This window comes from Dendrobates tinctorius, unplaced genomic scaffold, assembly GCF_039654945.1.
Source record: "Dendrobates tinctorius isolate UK_male_01 unplaced genomic scaffold, ASM3965494v1 ptg000022l, whole genome shotgun sequence".
Taxonomy (NCBI): Eukaryota; Metazoa; Chordata; class Amphibia; order Anura; family Dendrobatidae; genus Dendrobates; species Dendrobates tinctorius.
Genome location: NW_027361690.1, coordinates 112,094,587 through 112,112,500, shown reverse-complemented (window position 1 = coordinate 112,112,500; position 17,914 = coordinate 112,094,587). Strand labels below are relative to the sequence as shown.

Sequence of the window (17,914 nt, the reverse complement as noted above, 5' to 3'; positions counted from 1 at the left end):
TGCAGACTGCCCAGAATTTGTCCGATATTTGAAGCCACTTTTCGGCAGTGGGCAATGGCAGAAACTCCGGACACAGAACATCCCACAGAGCCCTGCAGGTGTCGGCAACAATCCCGGATAAAGTAGAGATTCCCAGCCGGTACTGGAAATGCAGGGATAAAAGACTCTCTCCAGTTGCCAGGAACCTGCCAAACATAAAAAGAAAAAATAATTGTATTTCTGTCTTGGGTATTACTAAAAACACTGAAAATAAAAAAGTACATGGCCTAACTATTTTGCATGTTTTTTTAATACAACATAGCAAAAAAACATTTTATAAAGGCTTGGGATTAGTACATGACAGAAGAAAAACCATTATGCAAAAAAGCAATTTCCCAAAAATAATGTTCAAATTCAATAGCCAAAAAAAACCAAATTTTTTGGACCAAAAAAAAAAAAAAAAAAGCAAAAAGCCAAAAAAATTATGCAAACATAACAACATACATACCGTAAGGTGACAAGGAGCCTTTCTTCGGGAGGAATGGCACGCCGGAGCTGAGTGTCCCTTCTCCGGATGTTTCCTTCAACCATACCCAGCAAGTCAAGGAAGCTTTCCTGGGACATCCGTGTATAGTCAGCAAATTTCTCCGGGTTTTCCTGTAGCTCGCTGTACAGCGTGTGATATGCTCCACGGCTTGGCCGGAGTTCGATGATTGGATGCCTCCAAAACCGACGCCGCTGCCGTCTCTGCTGTCTCTCCCTCTCCCTTTCTTGCTGGCAACAAAAGACATACGCCTGAGACAGTGCAATGTCAAGATCCAGCTTGAAGCGGAAATTATCCAGACGCAGGTCCATCTTGACACCGGAAACAGCAGCAAAATCTGATGAATTCAGCAGTACAGGGTCTATAAAACATTCCAATGACACACGCCCACTGGTGACCCATTGGTGGTCAAGGATTTTTCTATTGTGAAATGTCACACCTAAAAACGCATGCGCATAAAAAACGCAACCGCATGCAAAAACGCATGTAAAACGCAAGTAACACTGCGTTATTTTGACGCATCAGCGTGCGCATGATGAAAAAAAAACGCACATTTGTTTTGCGTTTTTCTTTGCGTTTTTTATGCGCACGATGCGCTGCGCAAAAAAACGCTAATGTGAAACTAGCCTTAATGAATCAGCAGCGTCATAAAATTGACGTGCATGTCCATGTGCACAACGTCACAAACCTTACTCCATTTGGAGACCGGAGTAAGATCTCTGGTGCAACAAATGACGCCCCTGTCCTATGACACATCTCTACCTACTTTATCAGAGCTGGGCGAAAATGGTATGAGAATGTCCAGTACAATATTTTTGTGCCGCATCACTTTGCGCCAAATCTTTGCGTCTTTTCAAAGCTTTTTACTCCAGTATTTGATAAATCATATTCAATATATGGAGCAGAGGAGGGCATGCTTGATAGCCATTTCATTCAGACTGTCCACTGCAGAGCCCTGCTCTCTCAATTGATGGGAGTCTCTGCTTTAAAGGGACTCTGTCACCAGATTTTTGCTACCCCATGTGATAGCAGCATGATGTAGGGTCAGAGACCCTGATTCCAGCGATGTTTACTGTGATAAAATCACTGCTTTAACAGCAAGAGATTATCATTAGAGGATGAGTAAACGTGCTACTAGGTAGTTCTCCATAATCATAAGCTCGGTGTAACCCCGCCCTCACCACTGATTGGCAGCTACCTACACATATTCAGTTTGCACAGCAAGCTGCCAATCAGGTGGGGGGTGAGATTACACAGAGCTCATGAATATACTTGACTACCTATTAGCAGGTTTACTAGTCCTCTAGTGATATTCATCTGCTGATAAAACAGTGATTTTATCAATACTACATCAAGCAGCCTAGTAAGTGATATAATCAGTTGAATCAGGGTCTCTGTCTGTACATTATGTTGTTCTCAGTTTAGGTGGCAAAAACCTGGTGACAGATTCCCTTTAAATAGGTAATAACTTGCTATTTTGGTATAAACGCTTTAACCCAAATCTTGAATGACATCTTCCTGCTCTTTTATAGAAGTTTGTTTCACTTAAAATGGAGATATATCTATCTGCCGTCAACCTTTGGACAGAGTCAAATCAATGCGACATAGCAGATAACGTAAGTGACACATTAGAAAACTTCATTGATTGGCTCTCGGGATTACCCTCCGACAAGAAAAGCTTCAATATTGCTTTATTAATAATGTAAGTATTTATTTCCTGTTAATCTCTTCTTAAAGGGACTCTTTCACCGTGGTCTGAATAGTAGATGCTAAAACGTTTTATTTTTTTTTCTGTTTATTAGTGATGGACAAGATTCTGAAGTTGGGAAAACTTATTATGGACAGATGTGCTCCAACAACAATGGGGCAGTAGTTACGGTATGAGAAATCTCTACATGAGCATATAATTCCACATGAAGGGTTACCAGAGAAGTTGTCCGAATATAGCACATAATTCCAAGTATTCACACTGTTAGGAGTGTTTATTATGTGATGAGGAACATGATTGCTGATTATGATAATTGTGATTATAATGATCATCACCGTTATTATTATTATCATTGGTATTGTTAGTCGCAGGTGACATGATTATTAGGATTACATTTATGAAAGTTCGTGAAATCCCAATAGGCTGTACACAGATTGAGATACAGAAACGTCAAACTGAACCAATTTGTAGACCAATCACCACACGGATCAAGGTCTGGATTTCTCAAAAGGAAGCAAAATAAGGAATACATTTCCAGCTTTGAATATCATGGTAATGATTTGTGATAAACCATGGTCTGGGGTACTAAAGAAGATAGAAGGGGTAAATTGAATAAGGTCCCTTTTAAAACCTTCCTTTAGAGCTCAAATGTTTAGAGATGGGTGAATCACTTCAAGGCAAATTGAATTGACCTCAAATTTCACCCCATGTACTTGCCATAATCCAAATTTTTATGTCAATTTGTACAATTCAGCCTCCATTTTGCTGGATTCAAAAGGTTACAGAAAGTTTTAAGCATTGAGTATTACCCAATCCTTACCTGTTTTCTTTGGTGTAGTCACCGGTGCAGTCTTCTTTGGGCTCTCTTTGAGGTCTTCTGGCACCCGGCATCTCCATGATGGGCATCACACATCATCATGGCATCGCAGCTTAGTCAGCACTTGAGAAGATGAAGATGCTAGGCACCGGAAAACCTCACAAATAGACCAACAAACACCTCACCGGTGACTACACAGAAGATTATGACCGGATAGAGCTGCTCTGTGCGGTGGGACAGGTGAAGGGCGGGTAAGTAACATTTTTTATATTTTTTACTACACATGTTTATTAAGCTCTGGGATTAGGAAAGACTTCAGAGCAAAATAATGTCCACACAATTTGTCGTGAAGAAATGTGATGCAAATCTACTTTCCCGGACAAATTTGAGTGAACTGGCAAAACTAAAAATGTTCACTCATCACTAGTAATTGTGGCTGACCACCACAGTTTGCCGTGCGCACTGGGTTATGTACGCCATTCTTTCTGTATCTTTTTTGTGATTGATCTAGGCTGCTGTGCACACACACAGCAGCCCTGCCCTGCCCCAGGCTCTATTTAATTTTTACACCTGTGTCTGGGACTTCAGGAACATTTTGCTTTTTATGCAGTCTTGCTTTTAATTTATTTAGGAGGCCGTAATGGCACAGCGAATATTAAAAATGTAGAGTAGGACTGCCCCATATGAGATTGCCTTGACGTGGCGGGGTGGCTCAAAAAATTGATCAATTGATTGCTAAATGTCTCATTTTAAACTACAGTTAGAAATTAATATGTGCATATGCACTTTATGTATTGCGTTCTAACCTTTGGCAGCGCTGGCTTCTCTCTCTTTTTTAATTTATCACTAGTAATAACCAATAACTTAGGCACAAACAATATAGTATATGTCGGATGCCAACACCAGGGGCACCAACATGATCAATGTGTTACCTATGAATGCACTAGGTGAAAGCACACTACTGACAATAAAGTATACAATTAATAGTATAATGTGAATGACATAAGAGCATTACTAAAAATTTCCCTTTTTTTTAACTATGCAGTTTCCAACAGGATTGTCGTTGGTGACATTTTCCTCCCGTATTTCTCATATCTTGGGTCACAATTTGGGGATGCTGCACCATGACTCCACAGAATGCACCTGTCCAGCTTCCCCCTGTATCATGGACGTCAACATGATGTAAAGTCTGTTTTTTACGAGTGATTATATACACTGTGTTGTAGAATGGGATTCACGCAAACTGAGTTTGCCTAAATAATTGTATATCTGTGTGTGCAAAAATGAAAACTAGATTTTTCCTGCTGATCATAAACACCGAACACAATATGAATTTAATGTATATGTATGCAATAGTCAAAAGTAACTAACCACATCAAAGAATGACAATGTATTGCGGGGATGTGTCAGGCACATCAGCTGTTCTCCTGTCATCCTCACCAGGAGCCAACTGTTACATACAGGTAGACTCCACTGCAACAGTCAGGATGGCAGCTACAGTATATACAATTCTGTCCATTTAAAGGGGTATTCCCATCTCCAAGATCCTCTCCCAATATGTAGTAGATGTAATTATAATAATATTAGCAAATACTTTCAAATAGAAATGTAGCATAGTTCATCTGATTCGCTATGTCTCTTTCCTCATGTGCAGGCATTGCAGTACCTGACGTGTCCATGGTTACAACTAGAGCTGAGCGAATATTTCAATATTCGGATTATGTTCGCTGGCGAATATGGTTTTTGCAATATTCGCCGGACATAGCCGAACGTCATTGTAGTCAATGGGTGTAGAAATCAGCAAATATCTTCGTAAACAATCATCAGACATGAATTCGCCAAGGATAGGGTACCAATATGGTAAATTCAGATTCGGCGATCATTTCCGATCATATTCGCTCAACTCTAGTTACAACCACTAGCAACTAGTTAACTGTCACTTTCATGGCCCCTTTCATCTTCTTTCTTCAGGAGTGTGCTACCCCTCTACCTCCCAGCTTCTTGCTTGCCAAGGGGGGGGGGGAGAGCTCCTGAAGATTGACAGTTTGGACCAAGAACGTGGTTATTCCAGTAGATTTTCCTCTGCGGCATCAGAGGAGTACATGGGTCTAAATTCAGCAAGCTTAAGTGCAGCAATTGCAGGTTCTGAAGCAAAGATCTTGTATGTGCATGCTCCTTGCCTAGGCAACCTGCCACTGCTGATAGGCTCCAATGATGCAATCCCTCGGTTTTTGAGAACGAAGACAATTTTTAGCACAATTTTTTGCACTGCGCACCTATGTTTAACATGACGTGCGCATGTTTTTGCGCACACTTGCGTTTTCGTGCGCATGCGTTTTTTTGTCTTTTGCGCCAGGTGCGCCAGACGCAACATGTTGGATTTTTTGGTGCGCCCTGTCTCGGCAAAAAAACGCATGCGCACGCTTGCGCACGGAATGCGCAAAAACAACACATTGAAGTCTATGGTAACGCATGCGTGCGCATGGTCTTGCGCACGATTGCGTTTTTTAAGCATGCGTTTTTGAGTGAAACAAGTCTAGAATGTTCTCTAGACAATGGAAAAAATGTCACACCTAAAAACGCATGTGCATAAAAAAACGCAGACGCATGCAAAAACGCATGCAAAACGCAAGCAACGCTGCGTTTTTTTTACGCATCAGCATGCGCATGACGTTAAAAAAACGCGCGTTTGTTTTGCGTTTTTCTTTGCGTTTTTTTTTCGCACGATGCGCTGCGCAAAAAAACGCTAATGTGAAACTAGCCTAAGAGGCAAATTACAAAGTTGCTTAATTATCTTTACAAACATTTTGTAATTTGCCTAGAGAGAGTTAATTAAAGGTAATCAGTAAATGTAATGTACCCCAAAATGGTGACTTTGAAACACAGCCTGTCTTGCAAAGAAACAAGTTCTCATATGGTTACACTAACAAAAAAAAATGATACTGTCTCTTGGAATGTGATAAATAACAAAAGCTACATTCAAAATGCCCCAAGTAGGGCAGTCTTGAAGGGGTTTATCTTGCTGTGATGTCTGCATTGTATTTTTGTGCGTAAAACTACTTCTGTCTTGCTCATAAACTCTTCCCACTTTGGCTAGGTTCACATTTGTGGCTGGGCGAGCTGCGGAGGGCTGCGGACATCCTCCGTGAAGCTCCGCTGCGGCCGCACCACCTCCAGTAAACTCCACCTACGGCCGCATACTTCTGCATGCAGCCTGCGTACCCTATCTTTAGCATTGGGTACTCAGGTTGTGCCGCAGTATGCGGATGCCTCCAAATGCATCATTTTGACAGTGCGGCGACCTGCGCCACACGCACCATGTTGGAATTTGTTTTTGTCCTCGCATCGTCAAAACGACGCATGTGGACACATCCACATACATCCGCACCGCCTGCGTACCCAATGTTAAAGATAGGGTACGCAGGCTGCATGCGACCGGAGGAGGTGCGGCCGTGGGCGAAGCTTCACAGAGGACGTCCGCAGCCATCCGCAGCTCGCCCAGCCGCAAATGTGAACCTAGCCTTAGCTTTATTTTTTCTAACACAGTGAAGAATAAAGACCACCATGCACATTACAAAGCTGTTGACCAAACAGCTATTTCATGACTCAGTTTAGTGCTCCTGAGTTCTCTTTGGGAGAGTCGCTTCCGGACTCCTCTAGCGGCAGCTTATCGACAGGAGAACTATAGGAACGTCCATTGGAGAATCCTTCTGACCACAGTCATCATCTGTTGGCAGAGATGTGAAATGTCCCCATATGAATTAGACTACCTGCTGATATCAGCCGGTTCTGCCAGCTTTAGTCTGAGTTTTGGGGCCTTAACGATAAAGTCACATGTGGCAGATTTATTGTAGAAATTTCTGCATCTCTCCTACTGATGTGATCCGCTGTACTTAAAAAATGTTTATGGTAGACACTCATCTGAATGAGGTCACATTGCCGCGGCAAACAGGCTCACATGTTATGGTATGTGCATGGACAAAGGAGATTGAACAGGATTTTACAGCTGAACAACTGGCTATGGTGTTAGTGTTGTGAGCAACATTTTGGGTTACTTGACCATGGAGTGAATTACTTGTATGTTGGACTCCTTGCTAGTGATGGGTTGCATCTTACGAAAATAGGAAAACATATATTTGGTAGATGCCTTGCTACACTCATCTGGAGAGATTTAAACTAGAAGAATATGGAATGAGAAATATATGACCAAGAAAAAATATGCAGGAAATGAATTCTTTTGAGAACCCTGCTATTAAAAGTAGAAATAAAGAAAAAAACAACTAATTCTGAATGAAAATAGAGGAGCAAGAGAAACCGACTACAAAGTAAAATATGTCTGTACAAAGGCACAGAGCATGGGAAACAAATAGAATTGAAGCTGCTAACACAAGATGAGAGATATGATGTCATAAGCATCACTGAACTTGGTGGGATGATACAGATGATTGAAATACAAACCTTGAAGGCTACAACTTATTTATTAGAAACAATATTAACAAGAGGGGAGGAGGTGTTGTATTGTATGTTAGGAAAACTTACATTTCCACAGAGATTCAAGCTTCAGAGAATGGTAGCTCTGAGGAAACTGTTTAGGTAAAAATACAAGGAGAAAAGAGCAGAAAGGACACTATTGTACAGTAGGTTTATTATAGACTACCTGGGCAGACTGAAGATATGGATGATCTCTCAAAACCAGATGTCTCTGTTCTCAAAAAAATATGACATAGTGCTCATGGGAGATTTTTATTATTCAGATATTTGTTGGGAATCTCTCTCAGACAAAAGTAACGGGTCTTCTCTCTCTGACAACTTTATCTTTCAAAAGATAGAAGGGAGAACAAGAGGATCTGCAATCTTGAAAAAAAAAAAAGAGAGGAGCCAGCGCACTTTATGTTATGCGTTCTAACCTTAAGCAGCGCTGGCTTCTTTTCTTTTTTTGTATGTTGGTATGTGGCTGACCACCACTTTTGCCGTGCACGCTGAGTTATGTTCGCCATTTTTTCTGTGTTCACTGTGATGGATCTAGGCTGCTGTGCACACACACAGCAGCCCCGCCCTGCCCCAAGCTTTATTTAATTGTGCACCTGTGTCTGAACCTGCATTGCCCTTCATCTATGTTTGCTGGTCGGGCAATGTGTGGAGGCTAAACCTGATATGTCTGCATTCAGACCTGGTTGACCTTCATCTGCACTTGCTTTTTCTGGCTTCATGGGAGCAATCCAGAAATGCTCAGGTACGGATTGCACTTAAAGTGGTCTTGCTTTTAATGTATCTAGGAGGCCGTAATGGCACAGTGTTTATTAAAAACGTAGAGTAGGACCCCCCACATGAGATTGCCTTGGCGCGGCGGGGTGGCTCAATTGAATTGATCAATTTTTTTGCCAAATATCTCATTTTGAATACAGTTAGATATTATGTGCATATGCACTTTATGTTATGCGTTCTAACCTTAAGCAGCGCTGGCTTCTTTTCTTCTTTTGATCTGCAATCTTGGACCTAATTCTTACCAACAGGGATGAAATGGTTGAGGAAGTCAAGGTGGCTGGGAATTCAGGAGGCAGCGATCATGCTATCCTTGTATTTTCAATTACAAGAGGTGGAAGACCAGTGAGGACTCAGACTTTAAAGGTTGGACTTCAGAAAGGCGGATTTTAATAGACTCAGAAAGAGGGTACGAAAGTTCCAATGGCGGGATGTTCTAAAGGACAGAAATGTCCAAGAAGGATGGGAGATTTTGCTAAATAAAATTCTCACTGCACAATCAATAACAATCCTGAAAAAAGGAAGAATTAGAAGCATTTCATGAGGCTAGGATGGTTGAACACAAAACGTAAACACTTGTTAAAAAGGACAAAATAAATGTATATTAAATGAAAGAGGGGACATATCTAAAGAAGAATATAATGCTGTTTGCAGAGAATGCAGGGCAAGAGTTAGAAGAGCTAAAGCAAGTGATGAAGTGAGGCTTGCAAGGGAGACCAAAAGCAATAAAAAAAGGATTTTAGGGGTATGTCAAAAGCAAAAGAAAAGTCAAAAGCTGTAGGATTGTTACAGGATGAAAAGGGTGAAGTGGTCAAAAATGATATTGAGAAGGCCAAACTTTTAAATTCCTATATTGCATCTGTGTTCTCTAATAAAGCAACTGTAACATCAATTGATCTTCACGGTGCTATTGAAGAAATAAAAGAATCCACACTATCTATAAACAGAGAGATGGTGAGGGAACACTTAGCTAATTTAAATGAATTTAAATCTCCTGGTCCAGATGAATTACATCCTAAGTCCACATACCAAGCACAAATCAGGACTATAAGGTCATGGATTTCTTTTCATGTACATCCTCCAATGTGGTGTACATGAAACAATGTACAAGGTGCCCTGGAGTTATCTATATGGGGGAAACCATGCAAAAACTACAAACAAGGATGGATGAGTCTACACTGACACTCAATCAGGTATGATCTGGACACAACTGTGGGAAAACATTTCTCCGGATTTGGATACAGTATGACGGACTTAAAAGTCTTAATACTAAAAGATAATTTTAAGGATGACAGAGAGAGAAAAATTTGGGAACTCAAACTGATAAAGATGTTCAATTCTTTGACACTAGGACCAGGTATGGACTGAGACGGAGATTCATCCCTGGCATTTGAAATCACAGGCCCATGCTGTCACGGTCCCCAAGCACAAGATGGGATATATTACTAATATACCCTATATAGAGGAAATCAAGATTTACTACAAGACCAATATTTCTAATGACATCGGTGACCTACTGGGGCAAGTGACGGAGTCAGCAACTTTGTGCTTTGTTACAACTCTCAACAGTATGGGTTGTCATGATACCAGTGCTGGGTGACCGGCACTTCTGGGGTTAATGTTTTGATCTCAGTGTAGACTCTTACCTGCACACCTGGGACCTATTATGGTGGCCTCTCATTGGTTCTGGGAAAGCTTCTTATAGCCTTAGGAAGCTCCCATCCCCTGTCAGTTATACTTTCGCCCTTGGCATTGTGTGGTGACCCCTGAGTGTGTTTGTGCGGTGTTCTGGTTGCTTGATTCTCTGTGTATGACTCGGTCTGTTATCTGGATATTGCTTTGGATTCTGCTTGGTACCTTCTATGTCTGTTTTGTTTTGACTTCTGCTTGGCCCTGACTATCCGTTCTGTCTCATCCCTGGTGCTTTACTGATATCTCTGTGTATGACCTCCGTTTTGCCTGACTCTGAGTATTTCTGTATAGTGTCCTGCCATCTCTGAAAGCAGGACGCTAAGCCCTGATCCTTTGCAGTCACATGACCGTAGGTCCTGTGACTGCTTGCTAAACTTCAGCGTCCACAGGTCCTGTGTATCTGTACTTTCCGGCTGTACCTGACCCTGGGCCCCCCTACAGTGCGGGTGAGTCCCTGCTCAGCGGAGGCTGCACGCCGGCGCTGACAGGATCCTGACATGGGTGACTTGAGAACTCCGATTCTGTTAACAACATAGCAGACAAGGCGGCCCATGACCAGACAGGCCCTTCTGGTGTTTGCCAGAATTGCCAGATGACCAGTCCGGCCCTGACTACGACTCAATTTAACACCTGGATTTATGACTCACTACATGGATAAAATTCACACCTCCACCAGACGGACTCCAGATAATTAAGAACAACATTCCCACTGCCTCTCCATTTGTAAAGGTCCCTTTACATTTAGCGATGCACCAGCGATCCCGACAACGATACGACCCGGTCAGGATCAGTGGTGCATCGCTAAATGGTCGCTAGTGAGCTTCCACACAGGAAGATCTCACAGCGATGCAGCAGCGATACAGCGGCCATCACTTACCTTTCAGACGCGGCGATCCTGACGTCGTCCCGTCTGCGTCCACGCGTCGCGATCTCGCACAATCAGCGATAACCAGCGGGGGAGCCGGTCGGAGGTAAGTATCACACATAGCGATATCGCTGCTGCATCACCAAATCGGTGATGCTTTAGCGATATTGCTAGCGATATCGCTATGTGTAAAACCCCCTTAACAAAATGCCTAATTTGATTTCCTTAGCTTATCTTTAGGAGGCATCACCCCTCCTACATCATGAACAAATGTCCTGCTGTAATATCTCTTAAATGTTGTGCCTTTTTATTATTAATTTATTTGTAATCCTGTCTGAAGAAGGAGCCTCTGAGCTCTGACCGATTGCAAACATATATTATTTTCTAGTTGGCCAATAAAGGTATCACTCCGAGAATACTTTTGTCATCATTGGGCAGAAAAGTATTCACTTCAATTTTTTTGGCTAACATGGTACCACAATATTATTTGCTATTGTACATCATCCTAGGGAACTGAAAGAGACAGCAGAGGAAATTGCAGAACCACTAGCCAGAATCTTTGAAAAATCCTAGAAAACAAAAGTCCCAGAAGATTGTAGAAGGGCAAATGTTATCCCTATTTTCAAAAACAGATACAAGATGGAGCCAGGAAATTACAGGCCAATGAGCCTTACTTTTATACCAGGAAAGATCGTTGAACAAATTATTGAACAGCATATATATAAGTACCGTACTTGGATAAAAATACAGTAATTAACCAGAGCCAGCATGGGTTATTAGCAAACAAGTCATGTCAGACTAATCTAATTTCCTTCTATGATGGAATCACCAACTTCGTGGATCAAGGAAAGGGGGTAGATATAGTATATCTCGACTTCAGCAAAGCATTTAAGAAAGTATCTAATAAAATCCTTATAGAAAAAATGATCTAGATACTGTAAGGGAACTGAAGATAAACTAATCAAATTTGCAGATGATGCAAAGCTAATAGGGATAGCTAACACTAGAGAAGATAGAGAAAGGATCCAGAAGGATCTAGATAAGATTGAACAATGGGCAGCAACTAAAATAATGTAATTAACAGAGGGAAATGCAAGATTCTATATCTGGGCAAGAAAAACAAAAATTGCATATACAGTATGAGAGGAAAAGAACTAAGCAACAGCATGTGTGAAAAAAGACTTGGGTATAATCATAGATCACAGACTACACATGAGTCAACAGTGTGATGCAGCAACAAAAAAGGCAAACACATTTCTAAGATATATTAAGAGAAGCATAGAGTCTAGTTCACGTGAAGTTATCACCCTCTACACCTCTTTGGTCAGGCCTCATATGGAATACTGTGTCCAGTTCTGGACACCACATTTTGAAAAAGACAATAAAAAACTGGAGCATGTTCAGAGAAGAGCTAACAGGATGGTGAGTGGACTGAAAATTGGCAAACTATGTCCTATGAGGAATGGTTACAGGATCTTGGAATGTTTAGCTTGCAAAAAAGAAGGCTAAGAGGAGACTTAATAGCTGTCTACAAATATCTTAATGGATGTGACAATATAGAGGGATCATCCTTATTCTCACTTGCACATGGAAACACAAGAAGCAATGGAATGAAATTGAAAGGGACAAGATACAGATTAAATATTAGAAAAAACTTTTTGAAAGTCAGGGTGATCAGTGAGTAGAACAGGCTTCCACGAGAGGTGGTGAGTTCTCTTTCAATGGAAGTCTTCATACAGAGGCTGGACAGACATCTGTCTGAGATGGTCTAGTGAATCCTGTATTGAGCAGAGGGTTAGACATGATGACCATAGAGGTCCCTTCCAACTCTTACATTCTATGATTCATTACAGCTTGTTCAGATGAGGTGTATTATACGGATGTGTGCTGTTCCAGTGAAAATTGGACAATATTCCGAATTCATAACTAGGTTGCGAGTATAGGACATTTGTAAGACACTGTTCCTTGACTGTCTCTCTGTACCAGTACTAACACGAAGAGATATCATCACATAGCTTGACTCAACTGCAGAGGCAAGTATCAAGATCCCAGAAGAAGGTTTATTTTCAAGTTGAATTCTTGTTTATTTTCAAGATGAATTCTTGTAGATATGCACAATTACAGTAGGTAAACAAGACTATTCTGAACAAGAGCTGCAAGACATGAGATTCTTAAGATGGCTGACATACTGAGAATGAGGAAGAAGGGAGGGGTTACTGACATCAGACCTAGGAAGGGACAGGGAGAGAGGAAGGACAAACTTCTAAAAGGCAAATATATTGCATAGCAGCACAACAGCAACAATACAATGCAATCTAATATATACTTACTGTCACGGTCACGTGTGTCTGGACGCAGCGAGTACCGCAAGGCGAACCCATGACACACATGACCCTGGATACACCGCCTCCAGTAGGGCGAATTTAAATAATAAAACGTGCAGCTGGATACACCGCCTCCAACTGGCGAATTTTGGTAATACACGTTATATATACAGTAGTCTGGAAACCCCGCCTCCAGTAAGGCAAATTTAAATAATAAAGGGGAAACCTGGGTAGCAATAACAATAATGGGCCCTGCGATAGGGAATAGGGACGTGGAGACCTCCTGTACTCCCCTGAGCCAGTGGCCCTGCACTCCTAACGTTCCCTATGCCGGTTCCGCACCGGGCGACGCACATGTACCTCAAACCCTGACTCGCCCTGCACCTAAACCCTCACTAGGGAATTGGTTGGTGCGGAAACTAATCTCACCACTGCACTAAACACACATAAGAAAAAATGACAATACAGGGGGACACCACTTAGCTTTACTCTGTTGCGTACGCTCCTAGCAACAGAGCCCACCACCTGCGTGCATCTTCTCCTCCAACCGGATCCACACTTTGGCACCAAGCCAAAGGAAAAAAAGTTCACTTTGTCCATTTACTTGTCAGATCCACCTTGGATCATGACACTTACCTTGTAATGTCTTAACATCCTGTTCCATCCAGATGTTTCCGGATCTCAGAATTCCAAGCAGCGGAAGTTCACCGACCACCATATTGGGACACTCAAGTGATGGGTGTCTCACACACACATATGCACACTCTGTATACGCCGTATGCACCACACACACACTGTATACGCCTCACACAACCTCTTGCGCGGTACCACCAGCGGAACACCGTCGCGAACCCAGTGCCGCTGGGATCAGTCGAATGATTCACTGATAGCCACCATCTTTGTACAGGAGAGTTCCACGCAGGGCAATTGAATCATTCAGCTGATCTCAGCGGCAGATGAGAGAACACATGAGGGAAGAAGACAGCACAGTGGTGGAGAGAGAGAGAGCAGACAAGAGGGAGAGCACATGGGGTACATAGGTCAAAAAAAGAGATGCCATGAGAGGAGAAGACAGCAGATGGGGAGAGAAAAAGCCCACAGGGGTGAGAGAGACAGAGAACAGGGGGGAGACAGCTCAAATGGGACAGCACATGAGGGGAGAACTGTTGTGAGTTCATTTTCCCCTTCATCACTGAGGCCCGGGGAACTCCCTCTTCTGGTAAGGAAAGGTAGTGAGCCTGATTATCAGACACCTGAGACTAATGATGATGACTGGCTGAGTGGAGTCACAGACTGGATATAAGGCTGCCTCGCCCATTCTGCCCTGTGGGTGATTTCTCTGTGGACTCCTAGGACACCAGTCTGATTCCTGCTCTCCTAAAGCTAAGTTTTTTGCTTTGCCTGTTGCATTTGTGTTTAGTTTTTGTTTTCCTTTCTTTTCTGGATTCTGCCATTCCCTGCTGGGGTGAGCTGAATCTCCTTTTGCCTGTAGCTCTGTCTTCAGTATATGCCTGAGTACTGACATAGCTTTTTGAAGCCTAGCGTCTTCAGGGCATTTTTCACTGTCAGTCTGTTGGCTCTTATTTTCATAGGGTTTTTCACGGATTGCAGACAGCAGCCTTCCTGTCCTTTTCTATATAGTTAGTTTGGGCCCCGTCTTTGCTCAGCCTATCTTTCTGTCTATGTTTGTGTTTTCATCTTGCTTCACCGTCATTATTTGTGGGGGGCTGCCTTTTGCTTTGGGGTCTGCTCTGGGGCAGTTTAGATTTCCCCTTTCGTTCTTTAGGCCTATTTATATCTCCGGCTGTGATCGAGGGGTCTAGGGCATCGTAGGAACCCCCCACGGCTACTGCTAGTTGTGTTGATAAGTTCAGGGGTCTGCAATCCGATAGCTGCCAATTTCTCTGGTTTTCTGGACTTAGCTAGCATTTCTGTTTTTGCCTCCTACGGTGACTCAATCATAACAGAATCACCCGCCATACCGCAGATCCTAGGGTACTCAATAGCAGGAAAGAATTGTAAAAAAAAAAAAAGTGTGTATATTTTTTCCTCTATATCTCTGAGGCCGTAGGGGGAATTTTTTTTTTCTCTCAATGGAGATAAAGCAATTGTCTGATCGTGTGGAGCAGCTCGCTGTGGAAGTGCAGGGAATTTCCGCCTACCTTGCTCATTCACATGCTGCTGAACCAAAGATTCCTACACCTGATGTATTTTTTGGGGATCGATCTAAATTTTTGAATTTCAAAAATAATTGTAAACTATTTTTTGCTTTGAAGCCCAACTCGTCAGGGTGCTCCGCGCAGCAGGTTAAAATTGTCATCTCTTTGCTGCGTGGCGATCCCCAGGATTGGGCGTTTTCTTTGAAACCAGATGATCCTATTCTGACTAATGTGAACGCATTCTTTCAAGCCTTGGGGTTGTTGTATGATGAACCTAATGCCATTGATCAGGCTGAAAAGACCCTGCTGGCATTGAACCAGGGTCGACATTCTGCAGAATTGTACTGTCAAAAATTCCAAAAGTGGGCGGTACTTACTACCTGGAATGATAATGCCTTGGCTGCTCTCTTTCGGAGGGGTTTGTCAGAGGCCGTAAAGGATACTATGGTGGGATTTCCTGTTCCCTCTGGTCTGGACGATTCTATGTCATTAGCCATTCAGGTTGATCGGCGTTTGCGCGAACGCAAAACTGCATGAGAGGTGTTGCCAACTGTTGAACAAATGTCTGAACCTATGCAATGTGATAGAGTTTTGTCCAGAGAGCAGCGTCAGGAGTTCAGAAGGCGTAATAAGTTGTGTTTTTTCTGTGGAGATGCCTCGCATATTATTTCTGTCTGTCCTAAACGAGAGAAACGCTTTGCACACACGCTTTCTGTTGGTGGTGTTCAACCTAAGTTTCTTCTTGCTATTACTCTGATCTGCTCCCTGTCCACATTTTCCGCCAAGGCTTTTGTGGATTCGGGGGCAGCCCTAAATCTAATGGACTTGGATTTTGCTAAACGTTGTGGATTTCCTATGACACCTCTTCAAACGCCCATCCCTTTGAGGGGGATTGATGCTACTCCTTTGGCTAAAAATAAACCTCAGTTTTGGACCCAGGTGGTAATGCAGGTCGCCCCAAACCATCAAGAAAATTGCAGGTTTTTGGTGTTGCATAATCTGCATGATACCATTGTTCTGGGGTTTCCCTGGTTACAAATTCATAATCCAGTTTTGGATTGGAAATCTGTGTCTGTGGTGAGTTGGGGTTGTCGGTGTGCCTTTATTGAGGCTCCGGTGTTTTCCACCTCTCCTCAGTCGCATGATGTTCCTGATTATTTGGCGGACTTTTATGATGTATTCAGTGAGAATGAGTCTGCGTCTCTGCCTCCTCATAGGAGTTATGACTGTGCAATTGAGCTGAGCCCGGGGTGTAAATTTCCCAAGGGTCGGCTCTTCAATTTATCTGTACCCGAGCACGAGGCTATGCGATCCTATATTAAGGAGGCGTTGGAGAAGGGTCACATTAGACCATCCTCGTCACCCTTAGGTGCCGTTTTTTTTTTTGTAGCCAAAAAGGATGGATCATTTAGACCTTGTATTGATTATCGTGCTCTCAACAAAATTACTGTTAAATATCAGTATCCGTTACCCCTGATTTCGGATCTATTCTCCACAGTTAAAGGTGCTTGCTGGTTTACCTCAGGGGGGCGTATAATCTTATTCGCATTAAGCATGGGGATGAATGGAAGACGGCGTTTAATACTCCGGAGGGACATTTTGAGTACCTGGTGATGCCTTTTGGGCTCACTAATGCCCCTTCTGTCTTCCAGTGTTTCATGAACGATATTTTCCGAGATTTTGTCGATAAATTTTTGATTATCTATCTGGATGATATTTTGATTTTCTCCAAGGATTGGGATTCTCATGTGGAACATATTCGGACTGTGTTCCGGATCTTGAGGGGGAATTCCCTGTATGTCAAAGGATCTAAATGCCTTTTTGGAGTACAGAGGATTTCTTTTTTGGGATTTATTTTGTCTCCGTCAACTATTGAAATGGACCCGGCCAAGGTACAGGCCATTTACGATTGGGTTCAGCCCACTTCTTTGAAGGCCCTCCAGAAGTTTTTGGGTTTTGCTAATTTTTATCGGAAATTTATAGCAAAATTTTCTAGTATTGCCAAGCCATTAACTGATTTGACTAAGAAGGGTGCTGATGTGTTGAATTGGTCTCCGGAGGCTGTTTCTTCCTTTTAGGAGCTGAAGCGAAGATTCACCTCCGCCCCGGTGTTGCGGCAATCTGATGTCTCACTTCCGTTCCAGGTAGAGGTGGATGCTTCTGAGATTGGTGCAGGAGCTGTTTTGTCCCAAAAGGATCCTGTAACATCTAAAATGAATCCCTGTGCTTTCTTTTCCTGAAAGTTCTCTCCATCTGAACGTAACTATGATGTGGGGAATCGGGAACTGTTGGCCATGAAATGGGCATTTGAGGAGTGGAGACATTGGTTGGAGGGAGCTAAGCATCAAGTCGTGGTCCTCACCGACCACAAGAATTTGATTTATCTAGAGTCGGCTAAGCGCTTGAATCCTAGACAGGCTAGGTGGGCTTTGTTTTTTACATGTTTTGATTTTGTGGTTTCTTTTCTTCCTGGAACTAAGAATGTCAAGGCAGACGCCCTCTCTAGGAGCTTCTTTGCTGATTCTCCTGTGGTGACCAAGCCTGCTACCATCTTAGGCGAAGGG

At 42.7% G+C, this 17,914-nt stretch overlaps 1 protein-coding gene across 1 annotated transcript in view; it reads left to right on the top strand.

The window, feature by feature from the left end:
- The window catches only part of LOC141084354 (disintegrin and metalloproteinase domain-containing protein 9-like), a 135,152-nt gene that overhangs the window by 62,679 nt on the left and 54,559 nt on the right, over nt 1–17,914 (top strand). The window contains exons 9-11 of the mRNA XM_073569048.1: nt 2,056–2,225; nt 2,326–2,401; nt 4,094–4,230. Of these exons, the coding sequence (XP_073425149.1) occupies nt 2,056–2,225; nt 2,326–2,401; nt 4,094–4,230 (383 nt within the window). The remainder of the gene's footprint in view (nt 1–2,055; nt 2,226–2,325; nt 2,402–4,093; nt 4,231–17,914) is intronic.